At 41.9% G+C, this 23,095-nt stretch overlaps 1 protein-coding gene across 5 annotated transcripts in view; it reads right to left on the reverse strand.

The window, feature by feature from the left end:
• PKNOX2 (PBX/knotted 1 homeobox 2) overlaps positions 1–23,095 on the reverse strand; it is a 49,354-nt gene that overhangs the window by 7,820 nt on the left and 18,439 nt on the right. For all 5 annotated transcript variants that reach the window (XM_039721986.1, XM_039721987.1, XM_039721988.1 and 2 more), the window contains 4 exons: positions 20,214–20,322; positions 14,047–14,186; positions 9,559–9,730; positions 6,118–6,306 (listed from right to left, as the gene is read on the reverse strand). In XM_039721986.1, the coding sequence (XP_039577920.1) occupies positions 6,118–6,306; positions 9,559–9,730; positions 14,047–14,186; positions 20,214–20,297 (585 nt within the window). In that variant the 5' untranslated portion in view covers positions 20,298–20,322. The remainder of the gene's footprint in view (positions 1–6,117; positions 6,307–9,558; positions 9,731–14,046; positions 14,187–20,213; positions 20,323–23,095) is intronic.

Consider the following 23,095-nt stretch of genomic DNA (forward strand, 5'->3'; position numbering starts at 1 on the left):
CTTTCTAAACATTTATCTTTTTTCGGTGCTTTGACTGGGACTGGATGATGCAACCTTTGCTCAAATTCAGGGTGAGCACCACACTTTACCTTAGAGTAAAATAATAGAGTTAATAATAATATAACCCCATTGATATAATTCCTTGCAGCTTCAAGCTAATTTCTTGCAAAAATTGGCATTTTTTTGAGGCAAAAGCTGTAATTTTACTTTAAGGTCCATCTCTGGAGCTACACCAAAAGACCCCAAACAGGATGATTATTTAATTATTTATTTTAGTATTTAAGTGACTATTTGAGTATTTAATGTGACATTTTGGGAAGGGAGGAGTCCCACAATTGAGGCTGCAGGGGGAATACAGGGCAGTGCCCTCCAAGCTTCCACATGGGCAGGATTTTGCAAATAATATTGGTAATACTGATAAAATTATAATTTTCAAACAAACCAAAGATAGTTAAATCTCTCTAATTCACCCAAATGGAATGGAAATAAAACTGCACTTTTTTTTGTCCCTTTTCTACTGACATTCCCATTCTGCATCACTTCCCTGGTGTCCAGCTGGTTCTCAAAGTGTTGAACATAACGTCAACAAAGGGGATTTTTTCACATTTTAATTCCTTTTCCCTACATTTTGATGCATTTCTTCAAGAATCCTATCATTTGGGTTAAGAAAAGACAACTTCCCTGGATTCCTAATGTGCAATGACACTGGAAAAGGCAACCAAGAAAATGTGATCAGGGTGGGAAAAGCTGCATGCCCCTTTCTGCAGGTGACAGAACTCAGAGCAGGACTCTGAGTGCACCAAATCCACCCATGTCACACCAAGACCTGGCTCTGCTGTCCTGTGGGGAGCTGGGGTGCTCTGTGTCCCCTTCAATGCATTTCCCATTGCTGGGGGGAAAACCTGAGGTCTGTTCCTTTTTTCCCCCCTTCTCCCCATCACATTCATGTAACTTTTCCCCCATCAATCACCACAGCTTTGCCTGTGCCATCATTCTCAATAAATGTCATGCTTTTGCTATTAAAAACCCCCTTATGGCACTTTCCCTTCCTGTGATGCCAATTCCAAAATGTTGGACCCAATGCCTCTGCCACAAGTTACTTTTGCTATTTTTCTTATCTGGAAATTTTGCTGCAATTGCTGTGATTTTTTCATTTGCTTCCCAGACATTCCTTTCCACAGCTGAATTAATTTTAAAAATGCAAATATGACTGTAAAATACTTGTACTTTTTTTAGTGCTCCTTCCCCACCTCCAGTCTTCTGAGGGATGTAGTTTTCAGTTTGAGAAATGAATATCTCTCAGGAAATAGAGAGCAAAAATCAGTCTCTTTTGCACACTCTTGGATTTGCCCCTGGCAAAGAATTTGGCTGATAAACAGGGTGGAAATATTAATAAAAAACCAAATGTGGTCCAGGAGAACACCAGAAAGGAGCTGGATATGGCCAGGTGCAACCAGAAGTTTGGAGCAACTTGAAGACCTCTAGCTTTCCTCCCCTGCCTTGTTTTTCCATGATTCTTCCTAAAGAAGGTGTCCAGCATTGGGAAGAAGCCATTTGGAATATCAGAAAACAGGAACAAGGAACTGCTGTTTTCAGATACACTGGTCAAAGCCATTTTCAACAGTATTTTGTGATGAAAAAATTTACCTTTGTTTTTGTGGTGTAGAGGAAAACTCCCTCAAAAACACCATCTCACTGGTGTCCAAAAAGGGAGAATATTGGTAATTATTAGAAAGAGCTAGTAAAGGAATTAATGGTCTTTCTGCAACAGAACTGTGAAACCAAAGTGACCCAATGGAAGTGGAGGCTCCACCTTCAAATAAATATAGAGAGATATCTCCAAGAAGATTTAAAAAAATATATTTTGCATACCGATTGCCTCAGATTGCAAATGTCAGCCAAATTCTGTTAGGCTTGGCAGTTTTGCTGCAGTGGAAAATACTTTATGTATTTTATATTTTGAGACTCAAGGAAATTCATAGACTCACAGAATGGTTTGGGTTGGAAGAGAGCTTAAAGGTCATCTTGTTCCACCCCCTGCCATGGCAGGGACACCTTCCCCTATCCCAGGGTGCTCCAAGACCTGTCCAACCTGGCCTTGGACATTCCAGGGATCCAGGGCAGCCACCACCTGTGCTGGTGCTGCACCACCCTCAGGCTGAAATGCTTCTGGCAATTTTGAAATCTGAGCATGGAAACAAATGCATCACTAGGTGTCTCTGCAGACCCACATCTCAGCACTGATCAACAGCAAAACAAGATTTCTCCCAATTAAAAATCAATTCAATGAAGAAAAAGATCTGGGACATGAGACAAAAAACCCCTTTCTTACAATAAGGAAAATGTCCAAGTGCCAAATTGTAAGGAAGTGCTAAAATTCAGTGCTACTTGAGCTGCTGTCCTTGCCCTTGTGCTTTATAACACAGATATTAATTTTTGGGTGGTACACCATGTGTCAAAATGTCTGTCTCATCCCAACTCTGAAAACTACTTGTGCTGGGGGAAACTGGGATTAGTTGGAGGAAAGAAAAGAAACCCATGGGCTTGCCAAGAAAGAGCTGGCCAAACTCAAAGCCATGTAAGATAATTCATGAGGCTCCTTCGTGAATGGATGGGTGCATGGAGATGAGAAAAAAGTTGGCTTTCAATAAAGGGAAACCCAGGGCTGATCACAGGGCAAACTTGGATAAATTAAGATCTGTGTAGAGGAGCACTGCATTGAGTCCCACCAAACCAAGTGCCAACCTCCAGCCACCAGCAGCTTGGGCCACTGGAAGGTGTCCCTGCCCTTGGCAGGGTGTTGGAACAAGATGGGCTTCAAGGTCCCTTCCAGCCCACCCCATTCTGTGATTCTGTGGAGAAGTTATCTGAGAAGAAGAAATGCTGTCCTGAAAATGCCCATTCAAACACTGCCAATCTGAAATGAGAGCTCAAAAACCCCAAATCTGATTCCATTTAAACGTCCCTGGCAGTGCTGTGCTTCCCAGTGTGATTGGTCTTGCAACTGTTTTTTTCTTGCAAGTGGAGAACAATGAGGACCCCTTTGACGTAGAAGGAAAGTTGAAATTAAACATTGATTTAAATTGGTTTCCTCCCTCTTCCACAAAAGAAGAACGTCACCTTTCCCATCCTGGTCAGAAAAAGCTAAAAAAATACTTATTAAATAAAAGGTGGGAGCTAAAAGGGCCCGGTGAGGGCCTGAGGTAGAAGAATGAAGCCAAGTGAAAAGCAACCAACAAAAACAGAAGAGGAACTGATTGCTTGGTGGACTTGCAGGACAAAGAGGCAACGACTCCACCACAAGACAAAGCAAAGCACAAAACAAGGAAGCAATGGAGAAAAGAGGGCACAAAAATCTTTGTAAGGTAATGAAAGTTCAGGGAAGACTCATCACACGGGAAAGCCCCAAACTTGTCACCCAAACTTGGCCAACACAGGAATCATCTCCGGACCTGGCGACATGAGAAGATTTCAGCAACACTCAAAACACCTTGTCTGAGTGTTCTCTCATCTTCCCATCATCTCAGGCATTTTGCATCTCCAAAAATTCTTGCATTTTCCATCTTAGAAAGCAGAAATAGCAGCAGGAGAAGGACCATCCTTTTTGGGTACACCAGGGAAATCCAACAGATTGTCCTGAGATGACACTTTGAGAGGTCCAGACATTGTTTTCCCAGTTTTGTTGGATATCCTTGTTATTCTGTGTCCAGAATTTTTAAACATGTCCTGTGGTAAAAAACTTAGCCAAAACCTGAAATATTTCACTTTCATTACAAGCTTGGTGTATCTCAACACAAAATGATTGATGCTCCTTCCAAACCCTAAGAAAACTTATTTGCTGAGAAACCTCCTTCATTGATACTAATTACATTTCATTATTTAGATTTTTTAAATCCTGAATGAATGGCCTATTTGCTCTTGCATGTCCCCTCAACATGAAATCAACAGGCTGAAAATTAGAGAAACGACCCCACTTGCCATTTTTTAAACACCAATCCAGTGATTTTTCAGCTCTCTGGAGCATCCTTAGCCTCTTAAACTCAACTGACGGATATGGAGTATTTCCACCCTTTTTTATCCATGCAAACTCAAGTATACTCAATGAGTTGAAGCACTCAAACACTTGACATGGTGTAGTTGGAAAATATTTGCCATTGTGTTGTCACTTCCCTGTCATCCTTATCCCATGGCCAGATGAGATGGTGGCTCTGTCGTGGGCCACCTCTCTGAACATTTCACCTCCACCTGCTGCAAATCCCTCAGGGGCTGAGCCAACATTTCCCCTCCAGCTGGGTCGTTCCTGGGTGTGTTCCCATTTCTTTCACAACTGCCTCCAAATCCTCACTTGAATTCCTCAACTTTCCGGTCTGGCCCAGCAGGGAAATGGCAGCAGCTCTGGGTTTCCAGGAATCAGAAGCGCTTGGTACCTCTCCATGGGCCTGATTATTTTCCAAAGACTTGTGCTAATTTTCTGATATGATCCCCACCTCTTTGTGAGACACTAAATCCTCATTACTTTTCCTGACCGATGCATTCTAATTAGATCAACACTTAAAAAAAAAAAAAAAAAAAAGGAAGGAGGGGGAAAAAAATTCACAATAGCCACAGGACGGCTTTCCATCTCATTAACTCCCTCACTTATTATTTTCATGAAAATTACTGATAAAAAACGTGCATCTCCATTTGCTGGGACCGGGAGCTTTGTCGGCTCATATCTAACATCTCTCTCATCACCCGGGATGTGAGCTGTTGCCATGGCAATGCACAATAATAGAAACTAATAAATTACAAACGAGATGCTCGTTGAGCAATTATTGTTCTCTTTTATGCAAGTGTCTTGCTAATTTTGATCATAAGGAATGCTTCCATAAAGCAGCGAAGGGATAATAAGTCTATTTCTAGAGATTATTAGAATATAGAGTGAGGATGGGGTTTCTTAGATCAATGATTAAGTGGTTTGGTGCTTTCAGGGAACCTAAATAAGAAACTGAACTTTTCTGGGGGGCTTTTCCCTCATCGTGTTGGGAGCTTCAAACTCTGCAGCACCTGGAGCTGAGCTGCTAAAAATGATGAAAAAAATTATTTTTTTCCTTTCCACCACCTTAAAAATGCCCCAAAAGCCCTAAGAAGGCCCCACCACCTGCCTCCTTTTTAGGGAGAGCTCCAGGAGCTGCCCAGGTTATTTTGGGTTCACTGCAGTTATTTCTGGTGGGATTGTGCAACCCTAAATTCCATTTTTCTACCCCAAAACCAAGCGCCTGAGAGAGAGAAATGCCCTAGGGGAACACAATCTAGCATCAAGTTTTTGGGATGAAACCAGCCAAGATTTATTCCCTGCACTGCAGATGCACATGAAGATCCCAACCCATGGGCAGCTTCTTTTCTGAATATTGAGTTACAGTCCCTTCTTTTGCCCCAAAAGCCACCAAGGTTCAACTTCTTTTGGCTACTTCAGGTGATATTTCTGCAGTTCTCAGGCATTTCCTTGTACTCTTCCACCATCCTTGAGACTCCTTGTCTTTTCCTTGATAAAATCCAAATTATACAAAAGAAGAAGCAAAGGGAATGTTGATCATGCTGGAGGAGAACTGTAAGATCTGCTCAGACACAAAAGGGAGCAGTGAAGCCAGAAAGGGTTACCTGAGACCCAAAAATCCTTTGTGCTGCCTTAAAACAAAAAGTGAGAGAAAAGCAGTAGAGAAAATCCTGATGTTTCTCTCCTTTCTGCCAATAAATAGCATTTTTTCATTTAAAAATGCAACTTTCTTGTTTATATTCCCACACACCTGCACAGCTCCCTTGCCCTCACATTTAATTGCTGCAACATTTGAGTTTAGGATTCTTTCACTCTCTCTCGCAGAGCCACAAACATTGGGGTTGCAGCTCTGCCAACACACGCAAAAAAGGACATAAAAATTTTTTAAATAAAGGGAAAAAAGTCACCACAACATCATTTATTGCACTCTATGAGCAAGGCACAGGATTTTTTTTTTTAATTCTTGAGGATGACTTTTCAGGAGGCCACAGCTCTTGCAGAGCAAGTCTGAAACCTCGTTGGCAGCTCCCTGTTGGCCCAAGTGCCACAAGGGTTATCAGAGAGGAATTTTAGGGCATTACCTGGGGGTGGAGGCTGATGGAGGAGGGGTTGGGGGAGTAGGGCCCCCCCAGGTCGTTCCTGAGTAGGTTGTCACTGTGCATCTTGGTTTTGAGGCAGGTGATGTAACGGTTGCAAAAGTCCTTGCACAACTCATTGACCTTCTCCAGCTCCAGGAGGTGGATGCGCAGCACCTGGATGGCCTTCACCATCTATGCAAGAGCACAAAGTCAAAATCAATATTCTCCCCCCAAATCTACCATAGAACTGATCACCAACAGCAGAATGAAATTAATTTCCTCTCTCAACATGCACAAGAAATGAATATTCTTGCCCAAAACCCATCCCAGAGCCCATCCCTCTGCATATCTGCATTCCTTTTCCTTGCCCATCAATCAAAACCCTGAGATCCAAGAGGAAGAAATTCACCAAATTCACCATTGCCTTCATGGGAATTTCTCCCCGTGCCCCAGAAAAAGAGTACAAGCCAAACCCCTCGTTGTTGAAAAGTGTTTGGTTATTCTCTGGAGCCCACTTCTTCTAACAAGATTACGGGGCTGCAACTCAGCCGTGAGCTGTTGCTGGTGCAAAGCCTGGGCCTCATTAAAACGTACCCCATAAACCTTAAAAAATTTACACATAAAACATTCCTCTCACCGAGCTGAAACCTTAAGTTTTACAGCCGCGGTTTGAAATCTTGCATAATATATAAAATTTCAGCTATTCACTCCGGGGCAATAAATCCGGTTTTATGTAACAAAGCGTCTTTGCATTTCAAAGAGTGCTTTTAACTTGCAAATTTTAGTGGTCATCTTTACAAACTGCAAGTTGCCATAGCTGGGAAACATCCTGAAAAATCCAGGGCCAAACTCCAGTGGCAGATCCACGACAGAGAAAGTGAGTTTTTGGTTGGTGAACAACATGGATGATAGGTTGAGGCTGGAAAAATCCTTTATTTGGCTTCTTTTTTTTCTTTTTTATTTTTTCTTTTTTTTTCTGGTTTTTTTTTCCCTCCTCCCCAGTTGACACAGGCGAAGCACAAGGTGGAGGTGTCGTGCCCAGGATTTCCGCATCCTCCCAGGGCTCACCGGCCATGAAAGTCAATATTCAAGGGCAAAGGCAAGAAGACCTGACACATATATGTAAAAAAATAAATCTCTCAATTATCTCAGCTCATTTGCTTAGGGTCTCATTTTATGTCCCTGCTCCGCTGCGTCGTATATCTGTCCGGATAAAGAGTTACAGTCCGATGGCGTACGTGCGCGGGGTTGTAAAAAATACAGATGCTGAATTAATTGACTGTGTGGCACTCGGCAGCTGATTGAGTTGATAATGGTGAGATCTGACCTTTTTCTAATTTCTAATTATGTGCATCTTGGCAGCGAGGAATACATGACTCTTATTCTAATGATAGCTAATGCCACCGGCCTTTTCAGCCCTGCTGTGCCATCACCAATTTCTGGCAAATGGGTGGCGTTAATAAAAAAGAAAAAACAAAACCCAAAAAATAGCAACAATAGAGAAAAGGATAATATAAATAGGGGAAAAGTGTCAGCTCAAGAGCAGGCTGAAATGTTGAGTTTTGAGCACTGCAAGTCTTTTTAACCCAAAATTCCTTTCAACCAGTGCTGCCAACAACAGGAATGTGCTTCTCCAGCATCACATCAGCCATCTCCTCTGTCCTGATGCAGGTTACTCACACTGGTGTGCATGGCTCCTCCTTTTTTGGTGGAGTTCTGGGCATTGAATATAAAATATACATCCAGCTATGTACTGGAACTAGGGAAAACCCAAATAAACAGAGATATGGATAAACAGAAAGACATAGCAACAGATATAGAAATATATGAATATGAATGTATCAAGTGCTGTAAGGTTATACATGGGATCAATCCAACTGCCCATGGCCAAATTTACTTTGGCAGCAAGAGTTGCTTCAGAATATGCTTAAAAACCATAATTGGTGTGTTGTGGGTTTTTTTTAGAAAGCTCACAAAACCTGAAAATAGTGGATACATTGTGAGAGTGTGGATACATTTCCTGGATTGACTATTTGCTGGTGTTGTTTCATCTTTATACGTACAGATACAGTTTTCCTTTCCCAAAATTTTAGATTTGTTTCTTCACTTGGCTCCATTTTTCTCCTCCTGCTAGACCATTACACCCATTTTTATGCAATTTAATGCAATAGGGGTTTGTTGGTGCACGTCAGCATATGTTCAGTCCAAAAACTGAAATAATCCCAAACATTGGTTGGGTTATTGGGATTTTGTGGGTTGTATTTTTTTTTGATTGCTCGTTTCTGAGCAATTTCTGTTCTTTACTACAAGTTATTGCAAAATGGGTTTAACAATATGCAAAAGGGGCTTTGCCCGGCCTTCAAATTCTTTTGGAGGGCATTCTGCAGACTCTTGGTTTAGGGATGGTAAAATACTCTTGTCCACAAGCTGAAGTCAGGCACAAACATGTGGGATTTTACTTCACCTTGAAAGCCTCTCTTGTTTTTTAAAAAAATACAGTAGTTCTTGAAGCTAGATGAGTTTTGCTAGTTCTTCCCTTTGTGATACATCATCATTCAAAATCACCTCCTTGATATCTGCTATACTTGGAGAAAGGAGCCTGTGAATTGCCTGATTTTCTTCTTTTTTGGGATGGAAATCCCTCTACTACAAGTTCCAGGGGACACATAACCCCTCAGGGGAGGTGTTTTGCTGTTTGCATCATCAGAGTTCTCCAGAATTCCCTCTTCAGACCTTGAAAATCTCCTTGTGGAACATCAGAACAGTGCCACGAACTTGTCTACCGAGATGTCTGCCACGGAGACCACATTTTGATGCTTTCTGGACAAATTAATGGGATTTGGAGATATTTCCTGAGGTCCACACAAGAGAAATCCAAAGCAGAGTCTTCTGAGGCACCATCCAGCAGCAATAGATCCAGTAGGAAATTTGAGTTGATGTGGCAGGGAATCCACCAGAACCTGTCCAAGTGTTCCAAACTGTTGTGATCCAGGACCTTTTCCATAACTTTTTCCATAAAGTATTTGTTCTGCCCTGCTTCTAGGACATGAGCTGGCCATGACACTTCAAACCAGATGGTGCCAGACGAGAATGCTGACACTACTGCACGTTGCACTGAGGAGCAGTAATTCCTACAGAGACTGCAAGTTTTGGGGCACAAACCAGCCAGCAACCTCAGCTGTATTCAGGAACCTCGTTGACCCCATGGAGGTCGTGTGGGACAACGAGCCAAAAGGGGGCAGGGGGGCTGCCCTTACAGGGGACTTTCTGGAAAATGTCACAGAGAAGGTCCTGAAGAAGGTCTCAAAAGGTCTGTGGAAAACATTGCCAAGATGACCAGCACTACAGAGCCCAGAGACATGGTGGTCAATCTTCATTTGTTCCTCACCCCCTACCTTTTCAACACCCCCCAGAAATCATCTGCCAAGCCCCAGCTGCCTATACCAGGTTGTCCAGCTCGGGGTCGTCACTGAAGAAGGGCTTGTGTTCCTGCTCCTGCTGGTGGACAAAGTTCTCGATGTCGACATCGAAGCTGGCCGAGGTGATGCACTCAGAGCCCTGCGTCGCCTGCTCACACTTCTCAAAGAGCAGCGTCAGCAGAGGGAACAGCGGGTGCCTGCAGAGGACAAAGGAGAGCACCCATGATGACCACTGGTTTGGGTTCCATGTCCATCTTTATCCATCCATCCATCCATCCATCCATCCATCCATCCATCCATCCATCCCCATCCATCATCCATCCATCCATCCCACTCTGTAAGAACCTGGTGGTGCAAACCTCACTCCCAAGTCACACTGGAAGTGGTCCCTCCAGATCTCTTTCAGCAACAACAAAAAAAAGAGAAAAGCTTAAAAATTGTAAAATTCACTATCTCCTCCATCAGGCAATGACTTGTTCCAATGTCTTGGTGTTTTCCATCATTGCACCAAGGCAGCATTTCCTAAATAGGCAAAAAGGCTAAGTCTGGACATAGTCAAGATGTCCTGGAGCCATCTGCTGTCCAAGTGGCTTTTCCTTTCAAGGATGGGCATCAGTACCTGCTTGTTGATGGTAATATTTCACCTCAAAATGTCTCTGTTGGTTGGAGATGATGGATGGGGACTTCTGCCTGCAGCATCCTATGGAGCAACCTTGTTATGGGCTGCTCTGCCACCAAGAGGTGTCATTGCACCTCTGACAAGTCCACAAAGATGGGTCAAATCCCACTTCTTTCTTACCATGAGATGATCTTGAAAACAAAGATCTATAGTTCTTCTTGACATCCAAATCTCTCCGATGATGATGCCAAGTTGAGGCAATATAAAATGCAAATACACAAACAGCACCAAAGCACGTGGACAATACGGGGGTGAAGACCACGGCTTAGGGCAAGCCTCAATGAGCTTCTCCAGCTGTGCAAATTCAAACCAAAAATGTTTTATGGAGTCTTTCCAGGCAGAAATGCAAAATGCTCCTGCAGGAATGGTCTCCCACAGCACTCCAGTTATCCAAGCACAATGGGATTGGCTCCACCATTTTATCTCCAAAAGATGGCCCAAAAGATGATTACAAATCACTTCCTGACAGCCTTTTTGAGTCGGAGTCAGGCGAAGGGGTTAAAGCCCTTGGCTAAGTCTTCATTTGCAGCCGCTAATACCACAGCATATTATAGTTTAATCTGTCCTGATCCTGGTTTAATGCAAGATTCACCGAGGCTGGAGCAGAGAGTGGCAAGGGGGGGAAATCATTTCATAATTCCAGTAGCCCCGCTGGAGCTCAGCCAAGGGATATGAAAGGCAAATTCCAGGCGGAAGGTTGAATTATTGGGACTTATGAGGTGGTGGCACCGCAGCAGGTGCCATTTCCAGAGCTGCTCCAACAATTAGGAGTGGAGGTATGGAATTACCCCAAGGATGGGGGTTTGGGGAGGGGAGCAGGGGGTTGCAGCCCCTGAGCAATTTGAGCCCCTTTTCTTTGAGGGGTTGCTTTGGCCAAGGGAGGATTAAGGTCAGCATCACCCCGTGCTCCTCAGTATTGATAATGGGGGAAGTGCTGCCCTGGGTCCCCAGGAAGGTTTTGGGGCTGGCAGGGAGGAGGAGGAGGAAGGAACATGGCTGAGGGGAGAATGGTTTGCTTTTCAGCCAAAAATAAAGTTGAATAAAAAATTTAAAACCTAAGATAAAATAAAAATAAAAAACCAGAGTGGAATCCAATCCGAACAAATCCATCAATAAATAAAAATAAAATTAAATGAAACAAAACAATAAAATAAACACCAAACAAAACAACATTAAACAAACAAAAATTATCAAAATTTACAATATCTATATTTAGAAAAAAAACAACAAACAAACAAATACAAGGAGAAATCACGTGGCCAGACCCCCAGGGATGGGTTAAAGGAACATCAAGGGCATCCTCTGAGAGCAATCTCGAGGAGTGCTGGAATTTGAGGGTTGCCATGAACTTTATGCCGAGTTAGTGTAAAATTTAATTTTTTTTCATTTTTGCATGAGAAAAAATAACCCAAACCACTGTTTTCTCCATTTCCAGCCTTTCCATGGCCACACCATGGCAGGTGGAGGTTGTGGCATAAAAATTAAGAGCTGGAGCCCCTTTTTGCCATGAAATTTGCAGTGTGGGAATAGATGGATATCCAGGATGCTCACGGGAATCAGGAGGATTTTCCCCACTGTGGGTGTTACAGAGGTGGAAAACCACCCCTATGGCACAAAGGAGAGTTTTGGGTAGAAAAATCTGCTTTTGCTGATTATGGTTTTGCAAAAAAAAAAAAAATTGTTTGTTTAGTTGGGTTGTTTTTTTTTTTCTGCCAGGGAATCCTCCAAATGAAAGGGCTGAACCAGCCCTGACATTTTCCTGCAGGAGAGAGGTCGTTTGCAGCCACTAATAAAAAGGATTCGACACGGGCTAATAAAGAGGAATGAATTCCTCTAATGGCCTAATTTCCCACCTTCAGCCGAGCCAGCAGCACAGCGGGCACGTCACAACAGGAATTGTATTTTTTTTTTTTCACTCCTTTTCCCCTAAAAAAACCTCAAACAACCCAAACCAAAAAAAGCCCAAACAAGGAAAAAAAAACACAAAAAAGCACCCCCCACCAAACTTAATGCAAAGAAACCCAGGCATTTCCCACTTGGAAAAATCCAATTTGTGGTGCTCGGGTGGTTTAAGCATCATTTCCCTTCAGGAGCATCATCTTTTCTGGTCCAAAATCCATTGGGAAGTCCCAGCCCCGCTGTTGCATAAAGTCAAGAAAACATTTTAGCTGGGAGAAAATTGCAGCTGAGAAGTGGCACTGCTGGACCAGTCCCTGCCAAGCTGCTCCCACACCAACAAGGGTGGGGAAGGATTTATTTTTTTCCCTTTTTTCTATTTTTTAACGGGTGATAAACCTCCTGCTAGGGCATAAAACCCGGCGGGGTGACTTGTCCATGGCTTTTTATATTTCCCATCACATTTTCCCAGCAATTTCCCTCCAGCTTGATCGACCGATGCTTACAGCCAATGCCTTCTGCCTTGGTGCAATTATTGAAAATTAACAAAAATCCATTGTTTTGGGTGGAGGGAAATGGACCTATTAGGGCTAAGAAAAATCCTTGTGTGCATTTGATACCTAATGACATATAGGCCATCCATTTGAACCACTGGAGAGGAGATATTCAGCAAAAAATGGGTAATTTTATGTATATATATAATGTACTGCATAAATATATAGGAGGATATACTTGTTTTATATAAAATATATATTTGTGGGATTGTTTTGGCTAGTCCCCAAAAATAAGCATCCAGATTTGGGCAATAAGTGCACACATGGAACTGGACAACAATTTCCCCCCACTTTCCCAGGGGGAATACCTCCCCCAAGGTGTTTTTTCCATGTCTTTGACCTTCCAATAAAGGCTGTGAAAATTCCAAGGGTGGGGTTTGTTTTCTTCCTTTATCCCACAAATGCTGCAGAACTCCTCAAGGAAGGGCAAAAAGAAGCTATTTTTGTCCTCAAATGGCTTCTTTTGCTTTGAGGAAATGATTTCCATCACTGGGAGACCTGCAGTGAATAATCCTTGGATTTTTCCTGGGAAAGAGTGAGTTTATTCCATACTTTCATCCATCTTTTCAGACCTTTCAGCCTTGTAATATGTGAATATCTGGAGGACAAATATTTTATTTCCTTCAAGTCTAACCTGCAATTTTTTGGTTCACAAGCCCCCACTGCCCTGGTCATTGATAGATTAATCCTAAACTTCAATCCTAATTGTATTAGAATATTGTTACTCTTACATCGTTGCTCTATGTTCTAATATTGTAAATTATCACATATCACTTCTATAATTGCATATTACTTATATAATTATACTATTTACATAATTAAAACATTATTTATAGTAGTTATACAATAACATTACTGCACCTATTAAGATATAAAATATTATTATGCCCAAATTGACAAAAAATGGACTGGAGGAGCCACCCATCCCTTGCCCATCACTGCCCACATCCTGCAGAGATGCAGGAACTGCACATTTCAGGTTAACGTGTGACTTCACTCCTTGTTCAGCCCCAGATCACATGGCTTTGCCCCCAAAAGGTAAATTTGGGGTTTTTTTAAAATATTTTGAAGAGGCAGAGATGCTGCAGAACAAAGTCCACGAAGGAGCTCCATCACCGCGCGTTACAATCAATGCTTATCATTGCTAAAAAGGACCTAATTGCTAATTCCCCCCTTCCCGTGTGTTAATTAATGCATTAGAAGAACAGCAAATTAATAATGCATAATAATAACGAATGCATCGACCAACCAACCCGCCAACCGCTGCATTAATTAATGCATCGCCGAGCTGACGCAATAACCCATAACAATGCAACAACCGATGCATTACAACAGCGAAGCCATTAATTAAAAGGCATTAATGAACGCAATTCTCTTGCCTCACCTGTAGACAGCCCTCTTGTCGGCCTCCAGCTGCGCCTGGGGGTCGCCGCCCGCGGCCGGCACCGGCGCGTTGGCAGCCGCCGCCGGCGTGGTGAGGTGCACGGGCTGGGCTTTGGTGGGCTGCTGGGCTGTGGCTGTCATCTGGGGAGGGCAGGGAATAAAGGAGAGAGGGGGAAAAGGATGTGAAGTAAAATGAAATAAAATGACATAAAATGAAATAAAACGAAAACGAGGTTTGTTGTGCGTTCCCGACGGGATTCGCGGCGTTCTGCGCGGAGTTTGGGGAGTTCAGGATGCACATAAACATACCCAGGCATTTCACCTTTGCCTGGAAAGAGAAGGTTTAGGTTTTTACCACATTTCCCCCCACTTTTCACTGGGGGAAATACAGGAAAAAGCTGCCACCATCTTTGTTGTGTGGGGTAATTTAGGCAGGGACGTTTCACAGAAGTCCCACATTAAATCAGCTGCAACACCGTGGTTTGCCAAGAGCTCCTTCAAAGCAGGTATTACTGTCTAGACAGTCATTTTCAATTTTAGCCCAAAATTAGGTGAGCCTCTTCCAGCCCGCCAAGCCCAGCAATGAGTCACCTCGGAGCTGTGAGAAGACAGCCAAAAAAATTCCAATGTTTTTGGTGCCCATGCCCAAATCACCCGACTTTAGCCCTGATGCTGCCATCATGGGAATGTGTTGTGCAATAAATCACCCTGACAGCAAGCATGGTGCTTATTTTTAATTTTATTAAATTTAATTATTACCTTATTAATTTATTTTTTTTTATTTTTTTAAATTGCAATGATTTTAGGCAAAAATGAGTGTGTGTTGTGCAATAAATCACCCTGACAGCAAGCATGGTGCTTATTTTTAATTTTATAAAATTTAATTATTTCCTTATTAAATTCTTTTTTTTTATTTTTTATTTTATTTTTTTACATTGCAATGATTTTAGGCAAAAATGAGTCTTTAAGATGGGAGATGTGCTCCTGTGAATCCCTGAGCATCCTTCCAGCATCACCCCAAAAGTGCCACCCTCTGGAACAGGGCAACACCTCTTTAAGGGCAGTTTTCACTTAAAAAAAAGTCTGAATTACTCATTGTCAGACTTCAGACAGGTCCAACACAGTCTTTGCTTTATAGTCACAAGATTCCATTACAAAAAAAACTTCAGGGAGAATTTGAAACAACTGAGGCTCCAAGGCACCAGCAGCACCCAAATCCAGAGGTTTCATCCTAAAATCCCAGTGGAAAACTGTTGCAAAGTGGTTGGTGCTGAAATTTGTGAAAAATGTAGTATTTGCCTATTTTTACCTGTAAATGTTCAGTCCTCCCTCGAGGTACAGAGCAAAAGGAAACTCTGGTTCTTGCTAAACACAATAAATATAATTTATTTATTTGTCTAATACGTTTATTTCTTCCTGTCTGTGTTTTGATATAAATAATATATATTAATTTGTCTGATACATTTCTATATTTATTTCTGTATTTATACAGAAATGGACTTATATGTATTTTTTATTTATTTGTCTAATATGCCTTTAAATTTATTTGTGATTGCTAATATATAAAAATGTTCATATACATAAATTGTGTCATTAATTAGTGTAAATGTATATATATATATATATATATATTTATACAAAAATATGTAAAACTTTATAAACCCAAGCTGGACCAAAATCATGACACCTTTTGCTTTTAAAATGTTTGCCTTTAATATCTCCTGCCTGACCTTTTGCTGTGGCTTTTTTTTCCCACTTTTTTTTTTCCCTTTTCAATCTCCTTTATTGTTCATAACTCCAAAGTTGGGCTCCAGCACCTGCAAATTCACTCGGCTCTATTTAATTTCCAACTCTCCCAACAGGTTCAATTTCTGTCCCTCTTCCCCTCCCTGGTGCTGAAGAAATGAGTGAAATTTGGGCTTCACTTCCCCTCCTGATCCCAGCAGTTGGGATTTTTTCTTTTTTCCCCCCCCATTTTCCATTTAAAACCAAAATGCAGCAGATTTTGGGATAATCCAGCCCCATCACTGAATATCTCTTCATCCTTTTTCCCTTTTCCCCCTTTTTTCTCCCTATTATCTCTGTGGAAAATTACACTTATGCATGGAAAAATGGCTTTTCCCCTCAACCTTTTCCCTTTTTTCCCCCCATCCTTCATCACACTTATTTACCAGGATTCCAAAGCCCTTTTTGCATCCTGCCAAGTTGAATATTTCCAGCCAAGTCTGCAGCTAATTGAGCTATTACCCAAAAAAAAAAAAAGCCTCCTTTGGGGCTGCTCCGAAGCCATTACCTCACCTTGGACTAAAGAAAAGAACAAAAAATCAGTAAAAATAATTCCAAGTCTATGGAAAAAGAGGGGAGAGGATGCTGAGGTGGGGGGGATTTGCAGCTGAATAGGGAGGAGGGAAAAAAATGGAGCCAAAAATGGCATTTGGGGGAGCAGGTGGGGAGGGAAAAGGCAGCAGGTTCCTGATAGTGGGAAAATGGAAATAGGAGGAAATATTTGGGTGTAAAAGTTGTAAATTTTGATAAAAAACGCAGGTGGGGCTTGGTTTGGTGTCTTTTTCCCATGGAAAATGGCCAAAAATAGTTGCAGGAGGGGGGAAAAAGGTAATTGAAAAAGGAAAATAAAATGCACAAAAAGTTGTGTTTGAAAAGCAGCCCAAAAAAGTGAAGAAAAAAATCATAATAATAATTATGCAAACTGTTAAAAATTTGTTAAAGTATGTTTCAAATATGTTCAAAATGTGTTTACAAATATATTGGAAAAGTAAAGTTTTACAATGTTATAATGTTCAAAGATGTGAAAATCAAAAAATGTTTTACAAATATGTAAAAATTTATTTAAAATACAGAAAAATGTAAAAAAATACATTTGCAATTATGTAAAAATCCAAAACACTTTAAAATGTAGAAAATATAATGAGATGTTAAAGTGTTGGGAAAAAAATCTAAATTATGCTCAAAATATCCTTAAAAATAAGTTTTAAATATAGAACATGCAAAGAAATGACAAAGGGCTATAAAGATGTAAAAAACTAGATTTTTTTAAAAGAAGCAATAATGAAATTTTTAAAACAGTAATGAAATAGTAAAATAACATTTTAAAATCCCTGATTTTTCACAAGGCTCTTGGGTAAAGCAAATATTTTTGAGATGCTGTTTGCTCAATGCTGCCTGAGCTGTGGGTGATATTTCTGGGTTTGGGAATTACAAATTTCTGGGGTTCAGGGATGATATTTTTGGATTTGGAATTATAAATTTCTGGGGTTCAGGGATGACATTTTTGGGGTTGGAATTACAAATTTCTGGGGTTCAGGGATGATATTTCTGGGGTTTTTTCCTCTTTTGGAAGGAAATCCTCTCCTGGTGTTGGTGGCTGCTCCTGAGCTCTGGGGGGCTTCCCACTGGTTTCAATTAAATAATTCCCCATTTTTAGATTTTATTTGAAGACTGGACAAAGACATTCAAGTCCAGAGAGGAAATCCCCTAAATCATCTCCTCCTTAGTGGGATGTTGAAAGCAGCAGTTTTGAGCCCAAAAATCTGCTGAGGACACCAGGAATTGGGGGGTTTTTGTGGCTCCTACTGAAAAATCCCAATCCCCACCCAATTCTTAACCTGTGACTTCTTAGAAAATATATTTGTAAATAAGAAAATAGAAATGTGTTCAGGATATTTTGGTTTTTTCCCTGTTATAATCACCAAAAAAAGCACTTTTTATGGGGAGGAGGAGAGATACTTCTATCACTTTCTGTGTTGAAAATTATGAAAAATCAACTTCTTCATCTGATTTTTACATTTTTTTTCAAAATAAATTTCTAGGCTAAGTTATTTATTTATTTTTTTATTGGTCATTTTTGTCCCTATCGTAACCACTTGGGAGGAGGATGGTTTTTATTATTTTCTGTGCTGAAATTGATGAAAAATTAACCCAATTTTTAATAACACTTTTTCTTAAATATATTTTTAGAATAAATGAATAAATAAATGTCCCTTCCTCCCTTTTTTGTCCCTCTTGTGACCACCTAAGACGCATTTTTTTGGCAGGGCAAAGCTGCTTTCAGCACTTTTGATGCTAAAAATACCCATTAAAAAAATACCTCTTTTTACCAAAGAAATGGCTGAAGACTCTTCCTCAGCTTTTGGTTTTCATTTATTACAGAAAATTTATTTTAATGCAGATTTTGATTTTCAACAGGTAGAGAACTCAAGGCATGAGACCACACTTGGTGTAAAAGATGCTCCATGTTCCACCCCCTGAACAGATTCCAGGGATTAATGAAGCATTTTTCCTTCCAAAAGGCAGCTTTTCCCATCATTTCTGCTTCGTTTTTGCCTTTTTCTGACAGTGAGGGTGACAGCTTGCACAGCCTCTGCTGCAAAACATGACTGCAAAGCTCCCCAAATCCCTTTTTTTAGCATTCTTCTCCCCAAAGTGCTTCCCTTGATGAGGAGGAGCCCATTGTAGCTCTGATCATCAATAATTTTTCCATTTATCCAGTCCTCTCCATTTCTTCCCCACTTCTGGAGGGAAGAAATTTGTGTAATTTGCTTTTCTAATCCCTAGAAATCCCAAATTTTCAGGTGAAAAGTTCACAGCAGTCGCAGACGAATCAAAAAAATAAAAAAAAATCAATTCTTGGCTGCAGCTTTTCCTCCAAACCCACTAAACGCTTGAGCAACCGCCTTGATAAGGTAAAAAAGGAAGGATTTGGTCAGCAATGCTCCTGAGGGTCCCCAAAATTCAATGTATTCAAAGAGGGGGCAGATAAGGGACAGGGAGGGAGAAGGGAGAGGGGACGTCTCCAAAGGATGCCACGAAAATGTCGCTATTTTAAAAGTCCCTTAAATTGCCCATTAGGACTCAAACGGTGCCGTGGCTCCCCCGCTGTGTAAGCGAGAAAGGGAAAAAAAAATTTGGGATAAAAAAAAAAAAAAGCCCTACTCTAGGCAGAGCAGCGAAGCGAGTAAATGATGACACAGAAGTTGAGGAGCCATAAAACCCCACTGAGGTGTCGTTTGTGAGAAGTGACCTTTTCCCACCACAGGAAATGAGGAGAAAGGAGACACGGGTGGCTCCAAGGGGGGGTGGAAAAGTCAATTTATTTATTTTAGCTTGCAGAGGACGGGCTTGGGGGCTTGAGGTTTTTGTGTTTTGTGTTTTGGGTTTTTTTTTATTGGGAGGGGAGATTTTTCTGCTTTTGCAGATGATGAATGCAGCAAATGAGGAAAATCTTGAAATCTTCCACACAAACACAAAAAAAAAGCTGCTTTGAATGTGGAGCTGGCTCAGTGCACAATACAGATCACCCCTGTTCAGTCATTGCAGCTGGAAAAACAGAAATGTGACATAAATTTACCCCTAAAAAATCTCAGGATGGGCTTCAAGGTGCATGACCATCTCTGAAATTCATCCTCAACTCCCAAGTCCAGCCCACTGGGGTGCTCCAGAAGAGTTTCTCTTGGACAAACTCCTCTTCTTATAATAACTTGACTCCATAATGATGCTTGAAAACATTATTTGACTGCTTAGAGCACCATTGGAGATGAATTGGTTTTTTCTCCCCTGCCACAGGTTATTAAAAAATGCCATTGAAATAAATCAAAGGCCACTCCTATGACTAAACCTGTCCTGGTTTAGTTAAATGTTTCATCTTCCCAGCTAATTAAGCTGCTGGTTGCAATCATGCCACTGTGTTGGCTTTCCAAGAATGCCCAAAGACCCAAAATCACAGAATTCACAGAATCACAGAATTCTCAGGTTGGAAGAGACCTTCAAGATCATTGAGTCCAACCCAGCCCCAACACCTCAACTCAACCCTGGCCCCCAGTGCCACATCTAGGCTTTGTTAAACACACCCAGGGATGGTGACTGCACCACCTCCCTGGGCAGATAATTCCAGTACCTGATCACTCTTTCAGTAAAAAAACTTTTTTCTAACATCCAACCTAAATTTCCCTTGGCACAGCTTAAGACATAAGGAAAATGGGGAAAAAATCACAGTTTAACCCAAAATCTTTCCATCTTGCAGACTGACAGAAGAGGTTTTAATTCTGCCAGTCTCTGAGATGAATGCTCTGGGGTGAAATATTTTGTAATGGCCATTGTTTGGGAAATCAAGGCAATTAATGCAGGAGCTGGGGGGGTCTGGAGGACACTCACCTGTGGGGTGTCTTGGTAGGGAGGAGGAGGCACTGTCTGGGTGGCCATCATGGTCAGAGCTGGTGCAGGGGAGACATGGTGCATCCTGCTTGGGAGTCACATCGAGAACCTGCGGGCAGGAGAACAGAGCTGCTGCATCAGCAGGGATCCCCCCACCAGAAAAATCCCACAGGGAGGGAAGGAAAAATAAAAGGCAGAAAGGAGAGGTGACATTGCTCACACTGCCCTCTGCCACAGTCTCTGGAAGAAACTCAAGATGGTTTGATGAGCCTTATTGTGATTTGATGATTTTCTGAGATTTGTGATTTTGGATAAGGAATGCACTGGGGGGAAGAGAAGCAGGTCACTGCAGGGAGATCTTCACTGGAGAGCTCGTGGAGAGGATGGTGCCATCAGTGAAACTCATGATATCTTCTCCCCTGTGAACCCTGGCACACCAGGGCATTTTCTTTCCACCCTTCCTGCCTAACCACACTGCCTAAATGGGGATTTCCATTCCCTTTCCAGCTAGTCCTCTTTTCTGGAAGCAGAAAGACAAACGATAAAGGCAAAACTTGCCATTTTTTAAATTATACACTGTACCATCCCAAAATGATGTGTCTCTTTGCCTTTAGTCACCACAGAGTCACATCCTCATGCTCAGTTCAGAAGGGACATTGAGAATCCAGTGTGGAGATTCACCAACATATTTTATTTATTTATTTATTTATTTGTTTGTTATTTTATTTAACATATTCCTATGCTGTGCACTCCAACCCAGCTGTCTCCTATGTTGAGGTACTGACCCCATGATGATTGAATGCACAGAAATGTGGAAGCTTTTGCTTGATTTGAGCCAGGGGGCAAACCTGGATTTTGCACACCCTATAAACTGGTCCTCACACCACCTCCAACCTCTCTGGAAGCTGCTGCTTTCTCTAAAATGCAGTTATCTGGGAGGAAAACAAAATATATATATTTTTTTGTATCTTCAGGTCCAAAGGAGATGGAGAAAAAAGAGGGCACCAGGAAGGGACAAATTTGTAGTGGAGCACTTGGCTGGGAAAAGTCCCCAACAAACAGACCTGGTGGTAGATGTGACCCAAAAGCAATTCTTGGCCCTAAAACACCTCCTCTCCCACTATTTCACTGCAGCTGTGTGGTTGCTTTAGAAAGAAAAGCCAATAATCTTGCCTGAATTCTCAAAAAACTCTTGTTCTCTCTCTGGCTCAGAGCTCTGTTTTGGGCCAACTCACAAAGTCACCCAGAAAATCTTCCTGGGACCTCCTTTCTTCTTGCAATGCCTCCTTTCTGCAAGAGATAACATCTCCCCAAGGATCTCCCTGGTGTGATGCACTGGCTTTCCTCCTGGCTTCTCATCTGGAGAAGAGCCTTGGCACCACCCCCTGAGGAAATGCAGAAAGTTGTGTAAAGTCCCCAGATACTGTCAGGGAATATTACCAAAAAGAGTGTCAGCACTGCTGTCACCACGAAATGGTGACAGGCAGGAAGGTGCAAAGAACAGGAGCAGAGGCACTGATGAGCTCAGTCAAAACTGAGGCACATTTGGGAATGTTTGTGAGAAATTTAGTCCTCTCTGTGAGGTTGTCTGGGGGAAGAGGTGCAATATTCTGATTTTCTCGAGGTTTCAGGTTTTGCCAGGAACTAAGTTCACAAATGCACCACATCCAAATGGAAAGCCAAGTGCTGTGTGCATGGGATGAGCATCAACAACTCTTCTTTATTGTGCATGAATAAATGAGGTTATTCTTTCTTATACTTTGCACAAATATGGATAACCCATGAATTGAATACTGCGAAATCACACCCGAAATCCCGTGCATTGTGAAGGTAGATCAGGGTTCTTGCATGACACAGACCTCTAGCAGTGAGGATATTGCATTTATGGGATTAAAATGATGCTTTTCATCTTTTTCCTCCCAACAGCAAAATAGCAGGAGGCAAAATTATCTGCTCCTGAGTGAACTCACAGCTTAAAACCTTTGATGTCCAATGTCAAACCTCAGCTCGCAGCTGCAGGCACACAAATATCCATGTCCTTGGGGGGCAACACCCAGGGAAAAACCTCCCCAGCAGAAACAGTTTCAGCTGGGGAAAAGCAGAATTTAGCACTGTGACAGTCTGGACATCTGTGTGGGAAGCTAAAAAAAAAAGACATTGCTATTTTGGGAAAAATACCCTGCTTGGCATCTATTGTTCCTGCCAAGAGAGATCCTACAACCAGCACGTGGTGATTTGCTGGGGGTGTGAGCTTTTTGGGTGAGTCTATTCCCAGAAGGTGGCAGCCCAGAGCCCAATTTAATTGCTGAATAATATCTAAGCTGCTCAAATCAAGCTGTTCATTGAGCTTTATGGGTGCTGATTTGTTTGGAGAATAGGACTGACAGCTAAATGTGGAGGGGGTGGAAATAGGGATAAAAGTGGGAGAGAGCTGTTGCCAATAGCAGTACATTTATTTATCTTGGGGGAAACAAATGCACTCAGACACTGTAAATATCCAGAAAAGTGTCTGGTGGCCACAGGAAAAGCTGGACAGGTGCTTCACGTGGAAGCCCCAGCCATGAATCTCAGGATAACTGGGCAGAGCTGTCAGCCCCATGGATTTATCAGCAGCCAGCTCAGGGAAGGGTTGAAAGCTGCCATTACGTGCCTTAACCCTTTCTCATTGTTTGTATGTTTGTTTTATACATTCATCCCCTCTCCTTTCCTTCTTTCCCCCACTTAAATTAATTTTTGACTCTTGACTGTGGGCATCCAGATACTGGAGGAGCAGAGTATCACCAAAGAAACCCCTGCCAACCCCTGCTCCCCCTTCCAGCCCACCTCAAGGAATGCCCAAATCCTGGGTGAGGAGTGAATTCTGGGGATCTGGAGATCAGGGA

The sequence above is a fragment of the Passer montanus genome, unplaced genomic scaffold (genome assembly GCF_014805655.1).
Source record: "Passer montanus isolate IOZ18808 unplaced genomic scaffold, ASM1480565v1 scaffold47, whole genome shotgun sequence".
In the NCBI taxonomy this organism is placed as follows: domain Eukaryota; kingdom Metazoa; phylum Chordata; class Aves; order Passeriformes; family Passeridae; genus Passer; species Passer montanus.